Source organism: Vipera ursinii, assembly GCF_947247035.1.
Source record: "Vipera ursinii genome assembly, chromosome: 10".
Lineage (NCBI taxonomy): Eukaryota > Metazoa > Chordata > Lepidosauria > Squamata > Viperidae > Vipera > Vipera ursinii.
Window position 1 is genome coordinate 21648328 of NC_139520.1, and position 22481 is coordinate 21670808.

Consider the following 22481-nt stretch of genomic DNA (forward strand, 5'->3'; position numbering starts at 1 on the left):
ACCTCTGTTCCCCCCTCCCAGTCTCTGAAAATCACCATTGCTGGAATGCAACCATTTGGAATATGTCTCATGATCCTCTCATTTTATGATGCGTATTAAATTCACATATACTTCAGAATTAAACATTAGTAAAAGATCAGCGCAGAGACAGCTGTGGAAAAAATACAGAGTTAAGATGACATTGTTGATTGAATTTGTTAGAGGGAAGAAGATATCATAATTCTGAGTAAGAACCGTCAAGCAATTAGGTAAAAAAAAGCAGGGGAGACTAATTTTTTTGACAGAAAGCAGGGAGATGTGGGTGAAGAGATGCCATTTATTAAAATTGGAGGGCTTCCCTTCAGCTTAGCTCACTTTTATTTCCCTCTTAAAGAATGCAAGCACAACAGTAGATTTACAACTCAAATTCTTCATTCTTTAAGAGTCTTAAAGCAATAAATAAAACTTGATAGAATTTGTGGGAGAGTGTGTTCTGTTTGCAAAAATTCAGATGTAAATGGGATTATCTGTCTCCCAATGGAAACTAAAATCATTACCTAATAGTAGTTTAATTGTGTATGTGCTGGACAACAGTTGAAAACTCCTCGCTCCAGTATATATAATAGAATAGCCAATAATTTTGAGTAATTTTCTCAGCTGTTTATTTAAGGGAAGTGGTTTTTGATGTAGTAAAAAAGACATCGTTGCAGCCTGACCTTTTCAGCATAATTTGTTGGCACATTTACAGGCTGACAGATGTTGGCTTTTTAATAGGATTATTGTATATATAAATGCTAGGCTTAACCAAAGGAAAAGACTTGAGAATATATAGTTTCCTGATTGATCAGTCCGAAGCGGTGCCTTTTAAGCAGGAAAATTTTTAATAAAGTCATGGTATAAGTTTAGAAAGCAGTCTGGTTCACTTGAATTTAAATGTCTTCTTCTGAGTTTTGCTGATGGTTAGAGCTCTTTCTTCACCTTTTTGAGAGATGTTAGGCAATGTCTATTTGTACTAAATCACCTAATTTTCTGCAACCTTTTTGGCTTTCCTCAAGCATGGGGCAATCAAAGAGCTTCAGATTATCTTCTTGTTGGGCCAAAGCAAGGCAATACTGTCCATTTATGCCTAAGATCATCTTGCCTTCCGTTTTAGGTCATGATGTCAGGGCTTTGGAACTCCCAGCAGTCACTTATTCCTCAAATTCCAAAAGTTTTCTTTCGGGATTTTAAAGAGTGTAGCATTTTCTGTGTGACACGGAGCTTGTGTGGCTTCTCCAGTTTTGGTTCACGTCTTGGCTGCATTTATGCAAATGAGTGAATGGTGATTGGTTTAGTAAGAATAATTTTCACAAGAAGTGATCAACAAAAAACCGTTAAGAAAATAGGAAAAGTTATTAGTGTTCTCAGAAACAAACTTGGCCAGCCTGTGACAGTTAATCAAATGCTGCAGTTTGTACTTTCAGATTGATTCCAGGCCTATGGATGACAAACCTGGCAATTATATAAGCATCTATGCTTGAAAGTTGTGCAATTTAGACACCCATCTGTGGAGAATTCACAATGCTTGAAATAATCGCTCATTTCAGCAGGGGAAGTGCTCTTCTCGGACTCGTGGTGGTATTCACATTTTGCTGATAAAATGAGAAAGAGACCAGCTGTTGACACACTAGAGCAGCAAGGTACCTCCTCAATCAGCAGAAGCCTAGATTTAAGCTAAGCACTTAAGGAAGCAGCTCACCTACTTTGCATTTCTTTTATAAATGTTTATCTAGATAATCTGTGGAGATCACCAGGTGAATGAAAAAGGAGTAGTTCCCTGAACACCAAACAGATTGGTTTTGGGGACTCCTTCAAGCAAAGTTTTCCCTGGTTTTTCCTTGCCTTTTTTTTTTAACTTTTCCCCTTCTTGTGTGACTTTCCTTACGTGTCCTTAAGCCATTTTCCTGCAAATGATTTCCATTGTCCCAGGAATGCCATGGTTCTCCTTCTCCCAAACATTTGGTGGTAACTTTTTACATGTGCTTAGAAACCCTTGAGTGACACTGTTCTGCCAAAATAATTTATGGTTCCCAGCTTCCAAAGATTGAGATCATTTTTCTTGGATTTGTTTTCTTGATCATATTTGAAGATCTGTCATCATCATAAATCATCTCCATAATGTAAAAACAAACAAACTAACCATCCAAAACAACCAAGTCCCCAGCAATCAATTTGTCTTGGCCAAAGATAACACACTGAGTGAACCAGCAGCCAGTATTATGGTAGAAATTGGATCAGCTGCATTGGGGAAATCAAGGGAAGGTCTCCTAATCTGCTGAACACGAATGTTCAGGCGTTTAACCAGGAATGAGAGTTTGAGGTAGAAGTTCTACTTTTGCTGGGACCAAGAATTTAACTGTGGAGAAGGGATTGTTGTGTGGGAATGGAGTCACTTAAAAATTGCTCCTGTATAACACATTCAGTCCTGTCAACAAAAGTGCGTATAGTCAAGGCTACGGTCTTCCCAGTTGCAATGTATGGCAGTGAAAGTTGGACCATAAGAAAGCCTGAGCGCCAAAGAATTGAAGCCTTTGAACTATGGTGCTGGAGAAGACTCCTGTGAGTCCCTTGGACTGCAAGGCGATCAAACCGGTCAGTCCTAGAGGAGATCAATCCTGACTGCTCTTTAGAAGGCCAGATCCTGAAGCTAAAACTCAAATACTTTGGCCACCTAATGAGAAGGAAGGACTCACTGGAGAAGAGCCTAATGCTGGGAAAGATCGAGGGCAATAGAAGAAGGGGACGACAGAGAATGAGGTGGCTGGATGGAGTCACTGAAGCAGTAGGCGTGAGCTTAAATGGACTCCAGAAGATGGTAGAGGACAGGAAGGCCTGGAGGAATGTTGTCCATAGGGTCGCGATGGGTCGGACACGACTTCGCAGCTAACAACAAAAACACATTCAGTTATGCAAATAGTCCCATATATGTTTACATCTAGACAGTGAAGGAAAGAATCTAACCATACATGTCACAGATTGGCTCAGGACCTGTCAGATCAAATATGGAAGGAAGTCCAGATGCTCCTATTACGCACGTTCATAGTTTGTCATCTCTGAATTTGGGCTCTAGCAAATATGCAACTGTTGCTTACATAAATTATGGACGTGGAAACCCCTCTCTTCATATAAGCTGTCCAAAGGTCCAGCTTCAAAAAGGGAGGCACAGAAAGGAGTCATGGCTGTCATAATCTCTTGTCTCAAAGCTTCTTGCCGGTCATGGTGACAAGCCCAACGCTGGGTTTCAATGCCTCACATATAAAAATTGATATTTTTATCGAGCTCATGCTGCATAAATAAAGCTCTTAGACTAAACGAAGTGATAAAATTCAGCTGACCTGCAGAGATTTGAATGAGTAAGCCCCGAGCATAGAGCCTAAGGAACCTCAAATAGAAATAAAGCTGCTTTCTCCCGCTGCGTTTTTCTTCCAAGATCTTCTGATAAGCATTTATATTGTCTGGGGGGGGGACAAGGGGGAAAAATTAACACGAGAAGTATAAAGAATGTAGGTTATTGTGTTTGATTTCCATCTCCTCTTCTATGTTTTCTAGAACATGGCTTACCTTGAGGGGTATAGCGTGATTGATATACTGTATATACCCAGACACGCACACAGGTGCAAAGTGTACACACAGGTACAAGAAGATGTTTGTCTTGGTCAGAGCTGTTTACACCTGCATGAATCTCCTATCACAGGTATTTAGGTTGTCCTGTCTCCTGGGATGGAGACAGCATCCAGAGAGGTCTCTTCTTCTCACTTTCCATGTGAAAGGATGAAAATAGATGGAGAAGATCTTTGGACCATGTTGCTAGAATGTGCTCAAACCTGCAGCTCTCAGTTGACCTGCAGATCCTTAAAGAGGTGGTATCCCTTTCAGTGGTCAAGCCACCCTCAGACAATCAGAATCTTCTCCACAGGGGGCGCTCTGCACCCAGGGCATCTATCTTGGTGACCCCACCATGTGTTCCTGTGATTGCAGACCCAACTTCATAGTTACAATGAAGAAAACTAATTGCTTGCTAATTTCTGTGTTACAGGATTTGCTTGGTTCATTCCTCTCTCTCTTAAATTTTTTACTTCTTAGTTTTTCCATTCTGTTTAGTTCTAATTGGATACATCTTTCTGTAATTATCGTTTCTTCAGTTGCCACTTTCATGCTTAAATTTTTTTTGCAACCCATCTAGGGTAATAGAACTCCTTTCTCTGCGGTTCTTGGACGCCTCTGCTCCAGGAGAGTTGCAATATTCAGTCTTTTCTAATTTTTAATGAGCATTCTTTAACGAGCATTCTTCATTCTGTCACCATTTTCCTGAAATAGAAGGAATTAACTTCGGCATTGCATTGTTTCACTTTTTCAAAGTGTCACTTTAATTTGGTCATGGATTAGCAGGGAATGGATCTCATTCCTCCCTTTGTAAATTGGTTAGAGAATTTTCCAACAGCTCTTCATAGGTCACTTTCCAGTATTTTTTCCACAATAAAATGTTCTTACAATGATGGCAATACCTAGCTGGCTGGGGCCAGTCTTGAAACAAGCAGGGTAGGGTCTGGTTAGCATTTGGATCATCGGAAAATTGTGGGTTTGCAGGCTAGACTGGGAAATGTAAAAGAAAAGAAATGCTTAAAGAAGACAGCGTGAATTTAGCTATTCCTTAAGTGTGCTCAATTCTTCCTAGTATTGGGTCTAATTTGCTTGTAGAACTTCACAGGGCTATTTAACTGTGAAAGGATATTTAGTATGAACACACAACATAGGTAACCATGAAATAGCCCTGTGAAGCACCCCAAGCAAATGGGACCCCAATCTTACACATTTTAATATTGAGTTTGGAGATGGACCAAATTTCTGGTTTGCATTGATTGTAAATCATAATTAGATTGTTATAATTTGATAAATCATAATTTGATCAATGAAGCAGTCCTAGCGATGGCAAGACAGAATGGCTGATATGCAGCATCCCCATGCGGGACCCTCCAGATGAACGAACCAGTATTGTCCACTCCCCCCTCCCAAATTCTCAGTCAACCTGTATTGGCTGTGCTTCTCTGGAATTCCCAGAGTTGGGAATTCCCAGCTTCCCCTGGAGGAAAGGGGCCTTTTTCTCCAATTCTGCCTTCCACTGGGAAGATATCCTGAGTAAACAAACAGTGACGCTCCATTTATTTAGGGCACATTGGTGTGTACCCCCCTCCCGCTCTCTTTCAAAGCAGAAAATGCAATTAAATTAGGTCTTCTGCTTGCAAGTAAATACAGCTTTTATTAGATAAGTACAACTTACATAAGGCAGGCATAGCAATTTTCTGTCTGCTTCTCAAAATTGCTGCCTAAAATCTGAAATGGTTTGGAGCAGCTCTTTTGCCATCCCTGCGGCGACGCTGGAGGTTGTTACAAAACAGATGCTTATCCCAAGTTTGAAGAAGGAGAATTTAGGATTTTAGATTTCTCTAGTAAACTGGCTTTTGGCCTTCCTTCCTTCCTTCCTTCCTTCCTTCCTTCCTTCCTTCCTTCCTTCCTTCCTTCCTTCCTTCCTTCCTCCCTCCCTCCCTCCCTCCCTCCCTCCCTCCCTCCCTTGGTTCCTACATGTTGTGGAAACAATTTTGATATCCCCTTTCGTGAGTGAGTGGCTCGACTGACATAGCTTTTCCAGATTCTAGCCATATAGCAGAGTTTCATGAAACAGTAAAGCTGAATTTGACTTTCTCAGAAAATCTGGAGGGTTTTTTGTCTGATTCAGAATCTGTTTCACTGCCAATAAAGCTTTTCTTCCATGCACAGAATGGAGAAAAGCAAGCACGGCTTCTCCTGCGCCTACCACACGTGTCCCCAAAGAGTGCAGCTCTCTATTACTAGTGTCGTGCCTAAATAAAAGCAGTTTTTAAAAGGAAGAGGAATCAGAACCGTTTTTGAAGGAAGCAGCTGAAAGGAATTTACATGTTTCAATTGTTTGAAATCAGCATTATTTGATGTGGTTCGCAAACGAAGGAAATGTATTTTAAATTCAGTTGGCAACTCCATGAGCTTAGTGGGTATCCTAGGAAACATATCAAATGCAGGTATAAAGTTTACATGTGTGTGTGTCTATATGTCTAGTTTATACAGAGGCACACACAGTTTTGAGTAGAGTTTTTTTAAAAAAAGATTTCAGTATCTACTTGGAATAATTGAACCAAAGAACCAAATGGAGATTGATTTGGTCAAGCCCAGAAGCCTTGATGGGGTTTCTTAAACAATTCTGGCAGCTAATTTTCAGCAGTCCCTGGAGTCTCTTCTCCCATCCTCACATGCTGAAAGCCAAGTCAACTGATGGATGTACACAACACACATGTTAAGAAAACCCTCCTTGCTTGATTGCTCCAGAGAGAAGGGCTTATATTTTTAGCAATTTATTATTTCAATATGCCTTTGATGCAGCTATCTGGCTCTACCATTTCTGTTCATCGTGCAGGTGTTTGATAAACACAACTGGCTAATTCTCTAAATATTAACATGAGAAGGTGTTCAGTGTACTTTCAATTGGTTTAACAGAGTTGATTGATGGCACCCTGGGAGGGATTTTGTTTTTAGAGTTCTTGTTCCTGCTTCTTGTCTACCAGGTAGGTTCAAAGGATGTTGAATGGAATGAAAAAATATAGTACTGGCAAAGAATCAAGCAGTGATATTATATTCCTGCAGAAGTAGCAGCCTGGGTGTTAAATCGGCAGATGGACACTGGCCTTGCATGCTAAAGAATATTAAAAGTGATGTATCTGCAAAGGATTTTCGGTAGAACAAATTGTTTTCTTTGTACAAAGGAACAGAGATGAGAACAGAAAATGTCCGATCCAGATTTCCGATGGAGAGGAACTTGTATGCGCTCCATATTCTTGTGTTTGGGAAATGTGAATCTTCCAACAGAAGGGAATATTCGTAGCTCAGGGTTGAACTGCAGAGTCCTTGGTGCACCCTGAGCTTGGTTGTTGACTTGCACACGTTTCATGACCCAAATAGGTAACATCATCAGGGCGCTGATGCCGCAGGCCCACAAGACCATCAAGAATGCCATAAAGGTGGTTATATTGAATGGCTGGTATTTAGGTACTTTGCTCTTTCTGTGTGATGATGATGTGATGAATGATGCTTCATTGAAAGCAGAACTGGAGGCATTCTTCTTCTGATGTCCCGTGTGTCTTTGATGAATACTCAGAATTGTTTATTCCAAGCTAAGCCCAAGGAAAGTATTAATCTTACCCAGGAAGATTAGAATTTCTTTCTTATCCTTGGAGAAGAGAAATACTGAAGGGATGGTTCCCTGTTGAGTACAAAAAAATGGCCTTCTATCATGCTGTAGTTTGAGAGGGGCTTTTTTCACTTTTGAAAAAAAGTTTGATCCTTTGGTAATTCTTCCCAGATCTCTGTCAGCCATTAGGAAAGACCTCATATCAAAGGCAGTGTTTTTGACATGAAGAAACTAAATAGTGTGGCAAGTTCATGCTAATGTTATTTTGACTCAGTCAATAACAGACAGTTGAGTGTTTCTGGACAAGGCAACAGGAAGGTGGTGACACTGATGGTTCTGCATTGTGGTTACATCTACACCCTAAACGTATACAGGATTTAAATCTGTTATAACTGCTGTGGCCTCAATCCAGAGAGATGACAAGTTGATTCTCCTTGGCTATCAGCAAATGATTGGGTCATCTTTACTGCTTTGAAGACTCCTTAATTAGGCAGTTAGAAGTAATTATATTCTGGGTTTGGGTGAGTCGGCAATTTTGTGGGTCTCTTAGATCAGAACCTTGGCTTCGGCTCTCCTCTTCCGGGTTGGCCAGATCCTCTGAATTCACGGAGAGGAAAATAAAATGTTTTTATCCCTGTCTCGCTTTTCTTTTTTTCGTTAATTGTAATTGAGATGATCTGTTTTCCCCCCCCCCCAATTTTGGATGTCACAAGGAACAGTGGCTTGTTTTAGATGCAGAAACAAAATTCTCCGGGGTTCTTGAGGTTGCAAAGAAAACCAGGAAAGAGAAAAAAGAATATGTGAGTTTCACCCTCCTATGATTCTTGCGTGTAGCAGGTGACCCTGATTTCCTCTTCGGTCCAAATTGGGCCTTTGCAGGGCTAGAAGGAGCCCAACTTGTGCTAAGTGAGACATTAGTTGAGTTTTGCCCCATTTTACAACCTTTCCTGCCACAGTTGTTAAGGGAATCGCTGCAGTTGATAAGTTAGTAACCCTGTTGTTGAATGAACCCGGCTTCCCCCCTTTGACTTAGCTTGTCAGAAGGTGGCAAAAGGGGATCAGATGACCTTGGGACTCTGCAACCGTCATACGAGCCAGTTGCCAAACATCTGTATTTTGATCACGTGGCCACGGGGATGCTACGATGGTCGGAAGTATGAAAAATGGTCATCAGTCACTTTTTTCAGTGATGTTGTAACTTTGAATGGCCACTAAATGAACTGCTGTAAGTCAAGGACTTCCTGTACTTAATGAGTGGTTTTTCCTTTCTGGCTTTTTGTTATTCGCCTGCTTAAAATAAGCCCAGTCTGTGCGACATAGACTTTGGCCAAGGGCAATTTTACTATCTCGGTGAGGAGCAAAGCACCCTATTCACCTGTGTTTCTTTTTAGAGGATTATCCCAGCGGGACCTGGCTGGGGGACGAAAACAATCCCGAGATGCGTGTGCGTTGCCCCATCACCCCGGCGGACATGCTTCACATCAGCACCAATTGCCGGACGGCTGAGAAGATGGCGTTGACGTTGCTTGATTACCTTTTCCATCGAGAAATCCAGGCGATCTCTAACCTTTCTGGGCAAGGGAAGCACGGGAAGAAGCAACTCGATCCTCTCATGATTTACGGCATCCGCTGTGAGTACTGGCTCTCCTTGGGCCTTGAGATCTCTCCCCGTAAGCACTTCTTTCAAACCTAGATAGCGGAGAGGCAAACATGGGGCGACTAATTTGGGAGAGGGTGGCCAAGAGGGGTGGCCGGCAGTCTTGTTTCGATGGTGAGGTGTAGCTACTGTCTTCTGGAACTGCTCTGGCATCTCGCAGTCCGAATCCGTTCCCACAGATGTACTTGGCTTGACTGGGTGGAAGATTCAACCTTAGCATTTATACAGCTGTATTCTAACACAAACGTTTTGTCAGTCTAGGAAAATTACCCAACAATTTCCCCTTTGCTGTAATGGGAAGCATCCGAAATTGATGGTTTTGCTTTGCAAATCCTTAAATCAGGGGAAAGTACTCCAAAGCAATGTTCAGTTGACCCATTCCAGTTTTGCTGAGCTGCATATTTCGGAAAGGGGTTGAAGGCTTTACTGTTGTTTTCTTCCTTATCTCCAGGCAGAAATTCTCTTACCTTCTTTATAAGTTGTGGCTAAATTAGGGTGATCAGACCCTTGGAAACCCCTGTTGAAAGCCCTCCCATCCCTGTTCTCCGTTCAGGATGTTACTCTGAATTCAGCTTGCTGTGAGTGAACATTCCCAGGTGTTCTTGACATTTCTGATGGAGAAAGTAATTGAAATAATAATGTTTATAGTAATAACGGGCGCATTTACAATAGAGATGTTGTACAAAAGTACTCAGGATGGACACAGATCAGATCTGGGTTTCGATCAACTCTTAAAGAGAGAGAATATTTTCCTTCTGGCTGTGTTGGATGCTTTTTCCAAAGCAGGACCAGCTCATTTTATTTTTGTTTTGCACGTGCAACATTTCACAGGTTGGCTCTTGATCCTATCGAAACACCTAGGAGTAGGGCAATTTTTGCTGCTGCTGCTGGGAAAAGTATAATTTTATTGAAAATAAGGAATTGAGCCTGCCTCATCACCATTAAGAGTCGAGGTTTCCGGTTGTATTCCTCTAGGGATAAATACGGTAGGTAGGAGATGCTTAACTTTCCTCTAGTGAATGTGAAAAATTGGATTTGGGGCTTGGGTTTACCCGGGTGGCTGAACTGCTCCAGCAGGTCATGGAAGCGGAGGGATCTGCCTTGGGAAGAAAGGCCCTTTCTTGAGGAAGCAGTTATGGAATTAAGCTAGAAAAAGCTTAAAAGTCTCCGATGCCACTCGCCTTCAGGTGGGCTGTCTGGATATGCCTGGTCTTATACAATTTCCTTATTCCATGCTGCTGCATGCTAAGAAATAAATAAATAAATTCAGGGATGACCCGGCTTTCCCCCCATTGTCCAGTGGTGATGATAAGGCAGCTCACCCCATGTTGACGGTTGTCGGTTGGGATGGAAATCTACTGATCGTAAGAGAAGGTTGAGAACAGTTGGTTTTCAAAGGAAATGTCAAAGGTCTCCTTGAAGGTTAAAGAGAGTCTCCTTCTGCACGTTTACGTATGGGTACACTTAAATGTGACCCAGCAGAGTTGTGTTATGTGAGAAAGGAACAGCAACGATTCTGTATAAGTATCGCTCTAAAGTATTGTTAATCAAGTTTAGTCTATTCCATTGTGATGCTTGGAATGGCAAACCACATTTCACGATCAGAGATAAAGGCTTTCAGACTGGTGTTCTTCCAGAGGTTATGAATTTATGAAGATTAATACTGAAAGGATGGAAAAGCAAGTCAGTTGATCTAAACCATACATCTCTCTCTGGAAGCTTAAGTCACAGTATGGATTAGAAGTCATGTTTTGGGGAAGCCACAGGTTACGCTGATGTCTGAACTGAAGCGCTGATGAATCCACCCATTGAATAATATACCACCCACTTACCTTTTCTCCGATAACCTGTGGAAGAGCATAATTTTCATCCTGGATGCTGAGGCCGCCTCCCCAGTGCCACACTGCAGGATTGCCAAGTTGCCTTTTGGTTAAGTCTCGTCTTTCAACCCGTCAGTGGAAAGATCCTTGTTGATCCTTTTCTCTTTCTGGGAAAAAAGCCCCAACCAAATCTGTATTTAATAGAAAATATTTTGAAAAGCATACAATATTCTGCAGCCGCACTTTCCAAATGAGGGGAAATATGCTTATTAAGAATTCTTGATATTGTGCACAAGCTTTCCCACAAGCTATTAATCTTTTGAGGTGTATGTATATTTTCATTCGGTTGCTTTCCATAATGGGCAGTTGATCAATGAAGGCAGGATTCAGGCAAACTGGATGGTTAAGGACTCTTTCCATTAAGGCTACTAAAGAAACATTTTTTAGAGTAGAGTAGTGAAATCCAATAGGCAACGGTTAGCAGGGTTTTTTTGTTGCTGAAAATATAGTTTTACTCTCTCACAAAGACTACAAATATGTTCCTTAGACATTTCTGCCCAATATTCTTAATATCAACTGAAGTTAGTGTATTAACAAGACAGACTTTGTCGATGTCGGTTGAGTTCTATCAAAAGTCCAGAAGGAAGGTTGAGGGGGAGTATGGCAAACAAATATATTCCTCGGAACTGATTTATTTTTATTTAACTGAAAGGAAGACACAGGAAAGGGGTTGACTCCAGGACTAACAGTTCCTTCATCTGCCAAGTTCTGTGAATAATGTACCCTTCTCCAACCGAATAATTTCTAATGACTTTGAGCAAGGGTAATGCTTCTTATCTGGAATAAGTAGGACAAGGTCCAGCGTTGGCTTAGAGCCAGATAAAAGTACGGCCAGCAAGGGAGGATAGGACATTTCCCACTGTGCTGCCAGAGAATATGGAATTCCAGCAAATCTTTCCCCTGGGACTTAATGCTGCCTTTTTTCCTTGGGCAATTTACCCAAGGGTCTCTCAGTGGCAGAGAATTGGTGTCCAGTTATTATGAACTGGAGGGGCTGTGATATCAGTCACTCATCCTTGGGCTGACACACTGCAGGGAGGACAAAAAGCTCCTTTCCTTAAGCAAACAAGTAAAAAAAAACCAGACCCAGTGTCTTGTCTGTCTGTCTCCCTCTTTCTTTCTCTCTCTCTCCCCCCCCAGTCCAAAGAAATAAATGGTAAATGCTTTGGAGAAAAAGCAATAGAGTAGAGCTTGTTTGTTTCTGTACAGAAATGGAAGCGTTGTCCTGCAGAGAAGAGCTGCGTTGGGAGGCAAGGGGAGAGCAAGCAGAATTAGGGTGGAATTGTTTGGGACTAAAATTGGGCAAAAATACAGAGAGAACCTTTCTCAGAAGGGCACAGAAGCAGCCATAATATTAAAACCCTCCTTTAATGTGATTATTAATCCCTACAAGGATAGAAAATATGGTAGTCTGGCTCTGTCATCTGCAAACCTACTATCAGCTTAATCCATCAGCAATAGGGCCTGTTTCATCTGGAACCCATCAGGGTTTAAAATAGCCCAGACAGAGGGCTGCAACCTAAAGCAAATTATACAAACCTATCACAGTATAACAAGGAAAATAAGAAGATTTCTGTTTCTCGTTAGCGCAAGATGAACTTCATCCGAAGGCTTGCGATCTGCAGAGGTTGGGAAACCATATCTTCTCAGGAGAGGAGAACAGGACAGCGAAAACGTTGGTGGACTGAACTGCAGAGTGCAAAGCCTGTAACACAAAAAATACGCTTTTCTTGGCAAAGCAATTTTCCCAGAAATACACACACCCTGTAAGGTAGCACCGGTAGCCTTGGTCTGACCTGCCACTGCCCTTGCTTGCTGACTTTAGGATGGGGAAGCAGAGCATCGGGATCGGGGGTGGGCAACTGTGGCCCCTTTACGACCTGTGGACTTCAACTCCCAGAATTCATAGCATAGCTGGCTCAGGAATTCTGGGAGTTGAAGTCCACAGGTCGTAAAAGGGGCCATAGTTGCCCACCCCTGACCTTGATGGACTTAATGGGGAACATCTTGGAATTGGACAGCTTGAGCTTTGCCAGCAGTTTCTTTCCCTTGATTTGCTCCCTTACAACAGTTCATTTAGCGACTGTTCAAAGTTACAACGGCACTGAAAAAAGCAACTTAGGACCATTTTTCACACTTGCGACCTCTTGTGGCCTCCCCGTGGGTCAGGTGATCAAAACTGAGCCCCCTGGCACCTTGACTCATACTTAACGACTGTTGCAGCGTCCCAAGGTCAGGGGACCCCCCCTTTTGTGACCCACCGACAAGCAAAGTCAGCGGGGGAAGCCGGATTCCCTTAACAACCGTGTGACTAGCTGATCAACTGCAGGTCGTCAAGTGGGGACGAGGGAAACGTTGGGCTCGGATGCGGTCGTAAACCGAGGACTACCTGTGTTAATTTTTGAGCAAGCGTGGGTGTCAGCTGGAGCTGTGGGATTCACCCAGCTGAGTTATTCCGCCAAAGGAAGGTCCCCATGCGTGAAAGAGAGGGATGCTCGTCCACTCCGGCTCTGGACGGCGATGGAGCAGCGGCATTTATTTTCAAGTAGCTGAGATCACGCATCCTGAAAAGGCGGAATTCTTTAAAAGATTTCTCTTAATCCGACCACTCAGGTTTCATTGTTTTGCTCAGCACATCGAAGGCTTAGGGACCTCCTGTGTGAACTGCTACCTCGGGGCGTTTGTCATATTGAAAGCTCAAATTAGGAGGGGAATTCGGGGGTAAAGGTAAATTCTAAAGACAAGGTTGTATTTTCTGGCTAGTCTGCCTTGCGTTTTAATTTGGTATCGGCTGCAAAATATTTGTTCCCCTCAAGCCGAGAATTGCTAATAAAAGCTATCGATGCGTGGGCTGCACATTGCAAGGCCCGTATTGCTAATGTTAAGCGTGGATCTGAATCGAGTGTTAAATCTGAAAACTGTTGAGCTTCTTCAAAACAGTCCCTGCCTGATGAGCTCTAATGAGAAATTGAGCTAAGCTAACGAAGCTGCCGGCTTGCCATTTCGATATAATGCAAGCTATAACACTCACAAAGCGTGAAACACTGGGATTTTATCACTGTTCCAAACCAACGTGGTCCTCCCATTATCCAGCTTTCTTCTTTTAATGAAATGCTTTTTCAGCGTCCTTTCCAAATGTTGAGCTTCAACTTGCTGCCATAAATCAGCGATTCAGTTACATTAAATGAGAACAAGAACATTGCAAGTTAGGTCTGGATACTCCCGATTGCAAATGTTGAAAGCGCCTTGTTTAATACGTGCAGAATAACCATTTCGTCTCCAGTGGGCTTGCAAGCTTCAGGGCTGCTTGGGGGTCGTGCAGAACCATCCATTTCTAACGTTGGAGGTTTAATTCTTCTTCTCTCCAATTTTCTGTGCATATTTTCAGAGGTCCACAATTTTTATTCACTACTGTACAGCAGTGAATGTTCCATCATCATTTTAAGAATATCCCAGACATCCACTGTGACTCAGAATTAGAGAGGGAGTAATGATTTTCCCAGTTGTTGAATCGGACTGTGGAGGCACCAAGCACAATTGTGGGAACAGCCTGGAGCTTTTTTTTCATTGCCGGTGCTGAAAAGAAAATTATAGTTTGCACTAGGTACTAAACTGCCAATATACTTGGCGCTGCAGAACGGATTGAAAAACAGAACTTCATCTCACGTGCATTTTCTTATAGTACAGCTCCAACAGTCAAACTCTGTTCTGACGTGTTAGATTAAGTATAGTAACAAGATTTGCACTGCCTTCATGCTGCATTTGAAAGCCCTTGATATCTGAATCACCAAGAGGTTTTATTTGGTCATTAAGACAGCGGGCCCCTGTCCTTTGAAATTGGGGACTGACAGACTCTCAGAAGAAAGCGTAAAGCAGCTGAAGTGTTTTGAGAGTTGCGCCTACCTTGCGCCCTGAAGAGAAAAACAGCTTTTTCGCTGGCCAGTTGCCCCGAAAGAGGAGAACCACAGCCTTGCTGTGATACTGCTGGTCTCCCCTGCAAACGCTTTCTCTTCTTTACTGGAGCTGCTACCTTTTGCCTTTGGTTTTCAAAGGGCTCTCTGTTAATCTGTTCAGTCTTGCCACGTGCAGACAACCAACTGCCCATTTTAAGGAGGAGGAGAGTTGGGTGACTTTGCACGTAAGAGCTCTACTGAAGCCAGAGTGTTTTGCTTGGGGGTAAACAGGCTTGGGGGTGGCATTGCATAGTTAAGCGTTGTCTGGCTCCTCACCACAACTCTGGTTTTCCTCTTTGCTTATGGTCACAATTCAATAAACCTGAAATCAAGGAAGCAGGTTCCGGGGACGAAGGCCTGGTACCTTCCCAGAGTGTCACCTTGGCAGGATCTCTGTGACTTTGAAATGCCAAAGCTTCCTGTTTAGTGCTTCCAAGTGGATTGCCAGTTAGACGAAATGCTGTTCTGCTGAATTGGATAGAATATAGTCTCCTGCTTGAGCTGGGGGCTGGACTAGAAGACCTCCAAAGTCCCTGGCAGTCTGTTAATAAGATTGCAAGACATAGTGCACAAGGAAGGCAAAGAGTACAAAACGGAGAATGTGCTGCCTCTTCTATAACACGTAGTTTTCAACCTTTCACCTCAGTTGGCTTTAAAGAAGATTTTCTAATAACCACTGCCAGGAGTTCGATCCTGACCGGCTCCAGGTTGACTTACCCTTCCATCCTTCCGAGGTCAGTAAATGACCCAGATTGTTGGGGGCAAAACGCTGGCTCTGTAGACCGCCCAGAGAGTGGTATAAAGCACAATGAAGCTTGATTAGATGGCCCAGACATTGCTTGATGAAGACTGTACAGGTAGTCCTCGACGTACGACCAAAAACTGAGCCCAAAATTTCTGTTGTTAAGTGAGATGTTTATTAAGCAGTTTTGCCTCATTTTGTGACCTTTCTTGCCCCGGCTGTTAAGGGAATCACTGTGGTTGTTAAGTTAGTCAGACGGTTGTTAAGTGAATCGCTTTTCCCCATTGACTTTGCTCGTCAGAAGGTCCCAAAAGGGGATCACGTGACCTTGGGACACGGTGACCGACATAAATGTGGGTCATTTGCTAAGGGTCTGAATTTCGATCACGTGACCGATGTCAGTGTGGAAGAACGGCCAGAAGTCCCTTTTTTCCAGCGCCGTTGTAACTTTGAACAGTCACCAAATGGACCGTTATAAGTCGAGGACTGCCTGTGTGATTCAAACCTTGCCAGCTGCCGGAGTCTTCTATCCAATGTGGATTTCCTTTTGCCCCACAGGTCACCTTTTCTACAAGTTTGGCATCACCGAGTCTGACTGGTACCGGATCAAGCAGAGCATAGACTCCAAGTGCCGGACGGCCTGGCGGCGGAAGCAGCGGGGCCAAAGTCTGGCCGTAAAGAGCTTCTCGCGACGGACACCCTCCTCTTCCTCGTACAGTGGCTCAGGTAATGCCTCCCCCCCTTCCCATCCAGGTGAAGCCTCCTTGTCCTAGGGCGCATTTTTAAACACAGGTGGTCCTTGACTTACACACTTCATTTAGTGGCCAGCACTGAAAAAAGGGACTTATGACCGTTTTTCACAGTTATGACCTTTGCAGCAACCCCAAATTATGTGATCAGAATGCAGACCCTTGGCAACCGGTTCGTGCTTACGACCGTTGCTGGGTCCCCGTGATCCCCCTTTTGCCACCTTCCGGCAAGCGAGGTCAAAGGGGAAGCCAGATTCACTTAACAGCCGGATGACTAACTGCTCAACTGCAGTGATTCACACAACAGCGGAGGCAAGAAAGGTCGTAAAATGGGTGAAACTCACTTAACAACAGAAATTTGAGGCTCGTTTAAGGCCGTAAGTTGAGGACCACCTGTCTCGGCACCCTTGCCCTGGAATGTCCACAGGGTGAGGTGAAAAGGGCCAAGATGGCAGCCATAACAGTTCAGTCAAAGCTCTGCCCACTTTTACGGGCGCTGCCCTCTCGCCCCGTTCAGTTCGGCAGAGGGCGGTTCTCACCCTAGCTCTCAGGGGAGGTTGGGAAAGAAATGCCAACGCTTGCAAGTTAACACCGGGCACCCCTTCCCTAAACCTTCCTTCAGCTGGGGTAAAGACCGCGACGGCTTTAAGGGTTCTGAGAAAGAACTCTTGACGTGGGCCATCTTCATTCAGTCAGTTAAGGCAAACTGGGACACGGGTCCCTTTGGAACAAAACCCGGCTGACGTTCCGACGTGGGCGCAAGCGCTTTCTCTCCTGTCTCCTCACAGCTAGTTAACAGGGTCGGATGGCTCCAAATGCAGCATTCCGCTAGCAAACGAGTGAAGTTCCCTTTAGACGACAGGAGGATGAAAGATCCTGGCTCCCCTGGCGAGAGACCCGTTTGGCTGGGTCCCAGTCCACATCAAAGACGTGCGCCGGGATAACTATTTTTCATTTATTGCTCATATGCATGCCTTTTATTTGCTCTGTGGACTGGACCTCAACCAGTTCTTTTGTTCTCCTGCAAGCTCATTTCCAAGGCTGAATGAGATTTCCAAAATATTTCAGATTAAACCATTCTTCCTCCCTGTCCAAACTGGTCACAAGAAGTTCAGGCTAACTGGCTGGAAGAGAAATGCTGGAAGATAAGGAACTGAAGGAACGAGGGCAACCTTACCAGCTCGCTAAAGATAGGCAAATTGGGACCCGGGGCGTACTCCATCAGAAATCAAGCCCTGCGTCCCACAGACCAGCCCTCCCGGGAGTGGGGTCGCTGGCGTGTTTGGTCCAGGACCCCCTACGCTGACCATCGGGTCTCTCCAAGTTATCATCTAAGCATTGTAAGAGAGGACCAGGCCGAGTCTCGGTGTGGGGTCAAATGCATTATTGGTTTGGAGTCTCTACACCCCGTAGGAGCCCAGCCCCCCCCTTGAAGTCCATTGGCCCCTATCTGGCGCCAATTTGCCTTGACCATTAGTAGTTCAGATTCTTGTGAGTAAGTAGCAGGAAATAAACTTGTAGTTCTTTTGAACTCTAACCTGGTTCCAAGTAGGGACAGATATGAGATTCTCCAGCTTCAGGCCCTCTTTAAGAAAACCGCCCTACACCTTTCATTGAGAAACCTAATTAGCAAGAAAAGAAAGAGGGGGGGTTGAGACCACTGCTGTTTAGAAAAGTGAAAATCACAGATACAGATCAGTACAACTGAGCTGTTGTTTAAATTAATTCACTTCGGTTCAGAAAGGACGATATCAAAAAGGTTTCAGAAGAAAACTCCCAGCCACACGGGTGGCTGCTTTAAGAGCAGTGTGAATTACTACTGTTCGGATAAATGGCAACTATCAGGTTACGCGGATAACATTTTCCAGGGGAAGAAGTTTGGGTCACTCCTTGCCTCCAGGACGACATAGAAGAAAAAATTCTACGGGTAGCCCTCATCTTATGACCACAATGGAGCCCAACATTTCTGTCATTAAGCGAGACATTCGTTAAGTGAGTTTTGGCCCATTTTATGACCTTGCCTCAGTTGTTAAGTGGATCACTGCAGTTGATCGCGTGACCCCAGGGTGCTGCAATGGTCGTAAGTGTGAAAATGGTCACAGGCCACTTTTTTCCAATGCTGTTGTGGCTTTGAACTGTAAAAAGTTTCAAGCTCCGGGCAGAAAGCAGAGATTGAAGAGAAGAGCGCAATTTTGCCTGCCTGGCAGCAGCTTCGGTCTCTCTTCTTCCTCCCACAACGCCAAGACACCAATTAAGGCTGCTCTGTGTTTAATTGGCTGAGCAGCTTTACAACTGTCACAATATGTACTAGTTTCTTGTGGTCGCTAATGAAATTTCCCCACATTTCTTTTGGCTCCCTGGCCAGTTCTAAAAAAGGCTGCGCTTTGTGCTTGAAGGAACGCTTCGGCCTCTCCGTGCGCCTTGGCTTCATGGTTTTCCAGATGAGGGTGGCAAGGAGCTGGCATGGGGGGGGGGAGACTGGCGCTGGTTTCCCAGATCCCCTTTCGAGCAGTCGGAACCGGGTCTGCTATCTTTTCTATCTTTTCCCTGTGTTATTTTAAACATTCCAGAATTTCTCTGAAAGCCTGCTCCCCTCCCTGTAGCTATTCTAGCAGCTGAAGTTCAGTTCTTCCGCCCGCCAACCCCTCTGTCTCCAATAAAAACTGAACACATGGAGAGACGAGGAGAATGCGATAGAGTGGCCTCAGGTTTGCCCGATGTTGGCACCCTAGGAGGAGTGCAGAGAAGGGCAACAAAGGATGATTAGGGCACCGGAGACTAAACCATACGATGAGCGACTGAGGGGGCGAGAGGTGTCTATCACAGAGAAGAACTAGGGGAAACGTGGTGACAGCCTTCCAGTACTTGAGGGGCTGTCACAGAGAAGCGGGGGTCGACCTAATTTCCAAAGCGCCAGAGGGTCAGGCAAGAAGTAATGGGTGGAAGCTTGTCAGAGGGAGCTCCAACCTAGAATTAAGGAGAGATTTCCTTCTCCATTTAGTTATTCCCTCATTTTCGAACCAGAGTTTACTGAGCAATTGTTCGATTATTCTAAATATCCAGCACCTACCCAGAAGGAATGAAGGAATGATGCTACAAATTATCAAAATTATTACATGCACCGCCATTAGGGCATGAGGTTGAATTTTTGGGATATGATTAAACCTAGGTTTCCTACAGAATAACCCATGATCAACTCACGGTCCTCATATGAGTTATGAATTCTCTTAACACCTGAACATTATTATTATTATTATTTAAAAAGAGAAGGTTAGATTGTTGGCAGTCTACATCTCTGGGTGTATTCTTCTCTCTCTTCTGTTTATACTAAAATAATGCATGAACAGCTCTTTTTTTTAAAAAAAAAGTGGTATTGCATCTGGCGGTTATCTCTGAATGATAATGATGATTTGGGGATTTAGATCCTACTAAATCCTTTTCTTCCCTTTCCTATCTGAGGTCATGACACTGCAGCCAGATGCTGAAAAATTCTGTTTATAAGCAAACTTGCTTCCCAAGAGATGTCGTTGTTGGATGTGTGACATTTGTGTGAGTGTTATGCTTGTGGTATTCAGCATCTCTTGGTTAACTTTGCAGATGTAAAAATAGCTTTTTAACATCTGTAAGGAAACAGCTGGTCAGTGACAAATACGGGTTTGTATTGTTCTGTTACAAACATCATGCAAGGTTGCTCCGATGTTATTACTCAAAAGCATCCGTCCATCCATCCATCCTGGGACTGCTTTGGTCAGTAGGCACCCGGGGGACCATTTTTCTAATTGAAGATGGATCCTAAGCTTGTGAGCTTATGTAGTGTGAACCTGAGGAAGGAGATGTTTGCTGGATACTTAAAGCAATTCCTTTTTTTATTGCTTTGATTCATAACCACCTTGTCTTGTCCGCAAGCATCGAAATAAAAAGAAAAAGTAAGAATCAGACCCAGAGATGTGTGGATGAAATCGCAAAGCTTATTCTTACCTATATGGAATATCAAGGTTTTGAAAATCTAAGACGACCAGAGACATATTTGAAACAAAATGAGAGAATTAAATGTTACAATAGACCACTTTAAGTAGCTCATGCTTGGCAAATGAGGTCTTACCAAGCCTTGCCTTCTTTTCCCTCTTTTCCTTATCTAGCTATTCAAATAAATGGATTTTTCAAAAATGATAGTTCTTTGAAGAATTAGTCACTTTCTTGATGCCCTTCATTCAGCTGTGTTTGTGAGTTTGGCCCTCGGTTGCAGAGCGAGGGGAGAGAAATAATATTCAGAACTATAGATTTGGACCTCCAGATTAACTGTTAATTTCTAGAAAACATTTGAACAGCACATTGGAAAAGTGAAGTCACAATTGGATGGATTCAAGGTAATCAGTGAACTGAAAAGGAAGGTTAGGGCCGAGGGGAAAAGTCCCGCTTTCCCAGTTGGAAACTTTGCTAATTAATCTGGAACCATTTTTAGGTTAATAAAACAAAGCTGGGGGAAAAAAAATTCAACTCCTGCCAGGGAGTTACAAGGTACGTGTGCATCTCTTTCTCTCACACAGATACAGACACACCTAAAAAAGACGTTGCCAATGTTATTACTGGATTTCAATAATAATGCAGGTTATCACTTAATAAGTAACCTAAGTAAGGTTCACACTTAATTTTTTATAATAAAGGATGGATCACTTCTGTTTCACAGCAGTGGTTATGACATGACTTTCTACGTCTCTCCAGCCTACTGTTCTCCAGTCCTGGGCAGACTTCTCTTCTCAGAATGCTTCAAGTTGCAGAAATCTAATCTGGACGTTGGGTGTTACCCGAGGTGGGGAGCTTTGTGATAAACCCCGTGAACTTCTCTTTGTTTTCTAGAGAGCACGCAAAGCACAGTGTCGGCCCCAAATGAAATTCAGGCCAACCAACCACAGGCGCTTCATTATGCTTTGGCCAACGCCCAGCAAGTCCAGATTCACCAGATAGGAGAGGACGGCCAAGTTCAAGTAGTAAGTATTCATTCTTGACTGTCTCTTCTGTGCTCTACTGCTGCTTTAGGCTCACGCAGTTTAGACTTAGTTTTTCCTTTGTTCCCAAAATATGATTTCCTAAGGTTTATGTAATTAAGGCATGTCCACATGTGTTTTGGAAAAAATCAGTTTTCTGGTGTGGTCCTTGATCTGTGTGTGTGCATGTAAAAATATATCATTGAAGTTAGTCTCTGCAGTCATCGTATATGCACGCATGAATTTGCATGCCGATCATTGCTTTCCATTGTCCCATCCCGTGCAGGATGCAGTCTTGATGGATTATACATAAGTCTCTCCCTAGTGATACTGGCAATCCATTTGCCTTCATTTTCCCCAAAGTGCTTTCTGAAGAATTTTTTGACATCTGTTGGCTGAATTTCTTCCATGTGTATTTGGTTAAATTTGTGTATATAAGCCCAGTTTATAAACATTGGCATTAAATTCTTTTCTTTAAAAAGTTTAAGTAAAGTTAACACTTTGACCCAAAAAGATACAGAAGACAGGAAGTTTAAACATGAAGTGTGGCACTTCAGCTGTTACTCAGGCTTTTTTTAAAGGATCCTCCCGGTAGGGCATGGAAATGCTGGAATTGGGGTCCGTAACCCAAAAGTTCTTGATCGGTTGCAAACAAGATTAGCTTGTCTTAAAATTCAAGGCAGTATCATTCATCCACATCTCCACTTGTGCATATGAAGGATTCCTTTTGAAAATTACTTGATTTAGACCTTTTCTATCTGCCCAAGACAACCGACAAAACTCAAACTAGGCTTTTTGTCACAGCCCAGGACCTATTTTTAATCCATTCCCCTTCAAAGTCTGGGTAAGATCACTTCTTGATTACTTCAATCGTGCTTCTGTTCCATATCTATGCCAAGCAGACAGAGAAGCTTTCCAGAGCTTTCTTGGGTGGAGAGATAAAAGGGAAAAAAAATCTAAGAACATTAATGATATATCAGGTGAAACCAAGGGAAAAGACTCACCTATTTTGGCTTTCTGTGTCCCATAGCAATGCAGCAGCTGGCAAGACAACCAGTAACCAACTAGACACATCTGGAAAGTCCGGCATAATAAAGATACAACAATGACTCTTGTTATTTATCATTTATTTATGAAATTTATTTGCTTCCTACCTTGCATCCAACAATCTGGGCAGACTCTTTCCCACTGCTGTTGCACAGCAATTCCTATTTAGTACGGGTTTTGGGGTTATGTTTTCCCATTTAATATTTCATGTTTTAAATTGCAGGTGGTTCAGCT

General features: G+C 43.3%; 1 protein-coding gene across 3 annotated transcripts in view; it reads left to right on the plus strand.

Moving 5' to 3' along the window:
- BANP (BTG3 associated nuclear protein) overlaps window positions 1–22481 on the plus strand; it is an 82998-nt gene that overhangs the window by 23725 nt on the left and 36792 nt on the right. For all 3 annotated transcript variants that reach the window (XM_083370213.1, XM_083370214.1, XM_083370215.1), the window contains 3 exons: window positions 8626–8865; window positions 16025–16192; window positions 21073–21203. In XM_083370213.1, the coding sequence (XP_083226339.1) occupies window positions 8626–8865; window positions 16025–16192; window positions 21073–21203 (539 nt within the window). The remainder of the gene's footprint in view (window positions 1–8625; window positions 8866–16024; window positions 16193–21072; window positions 21204–22481) is intronic.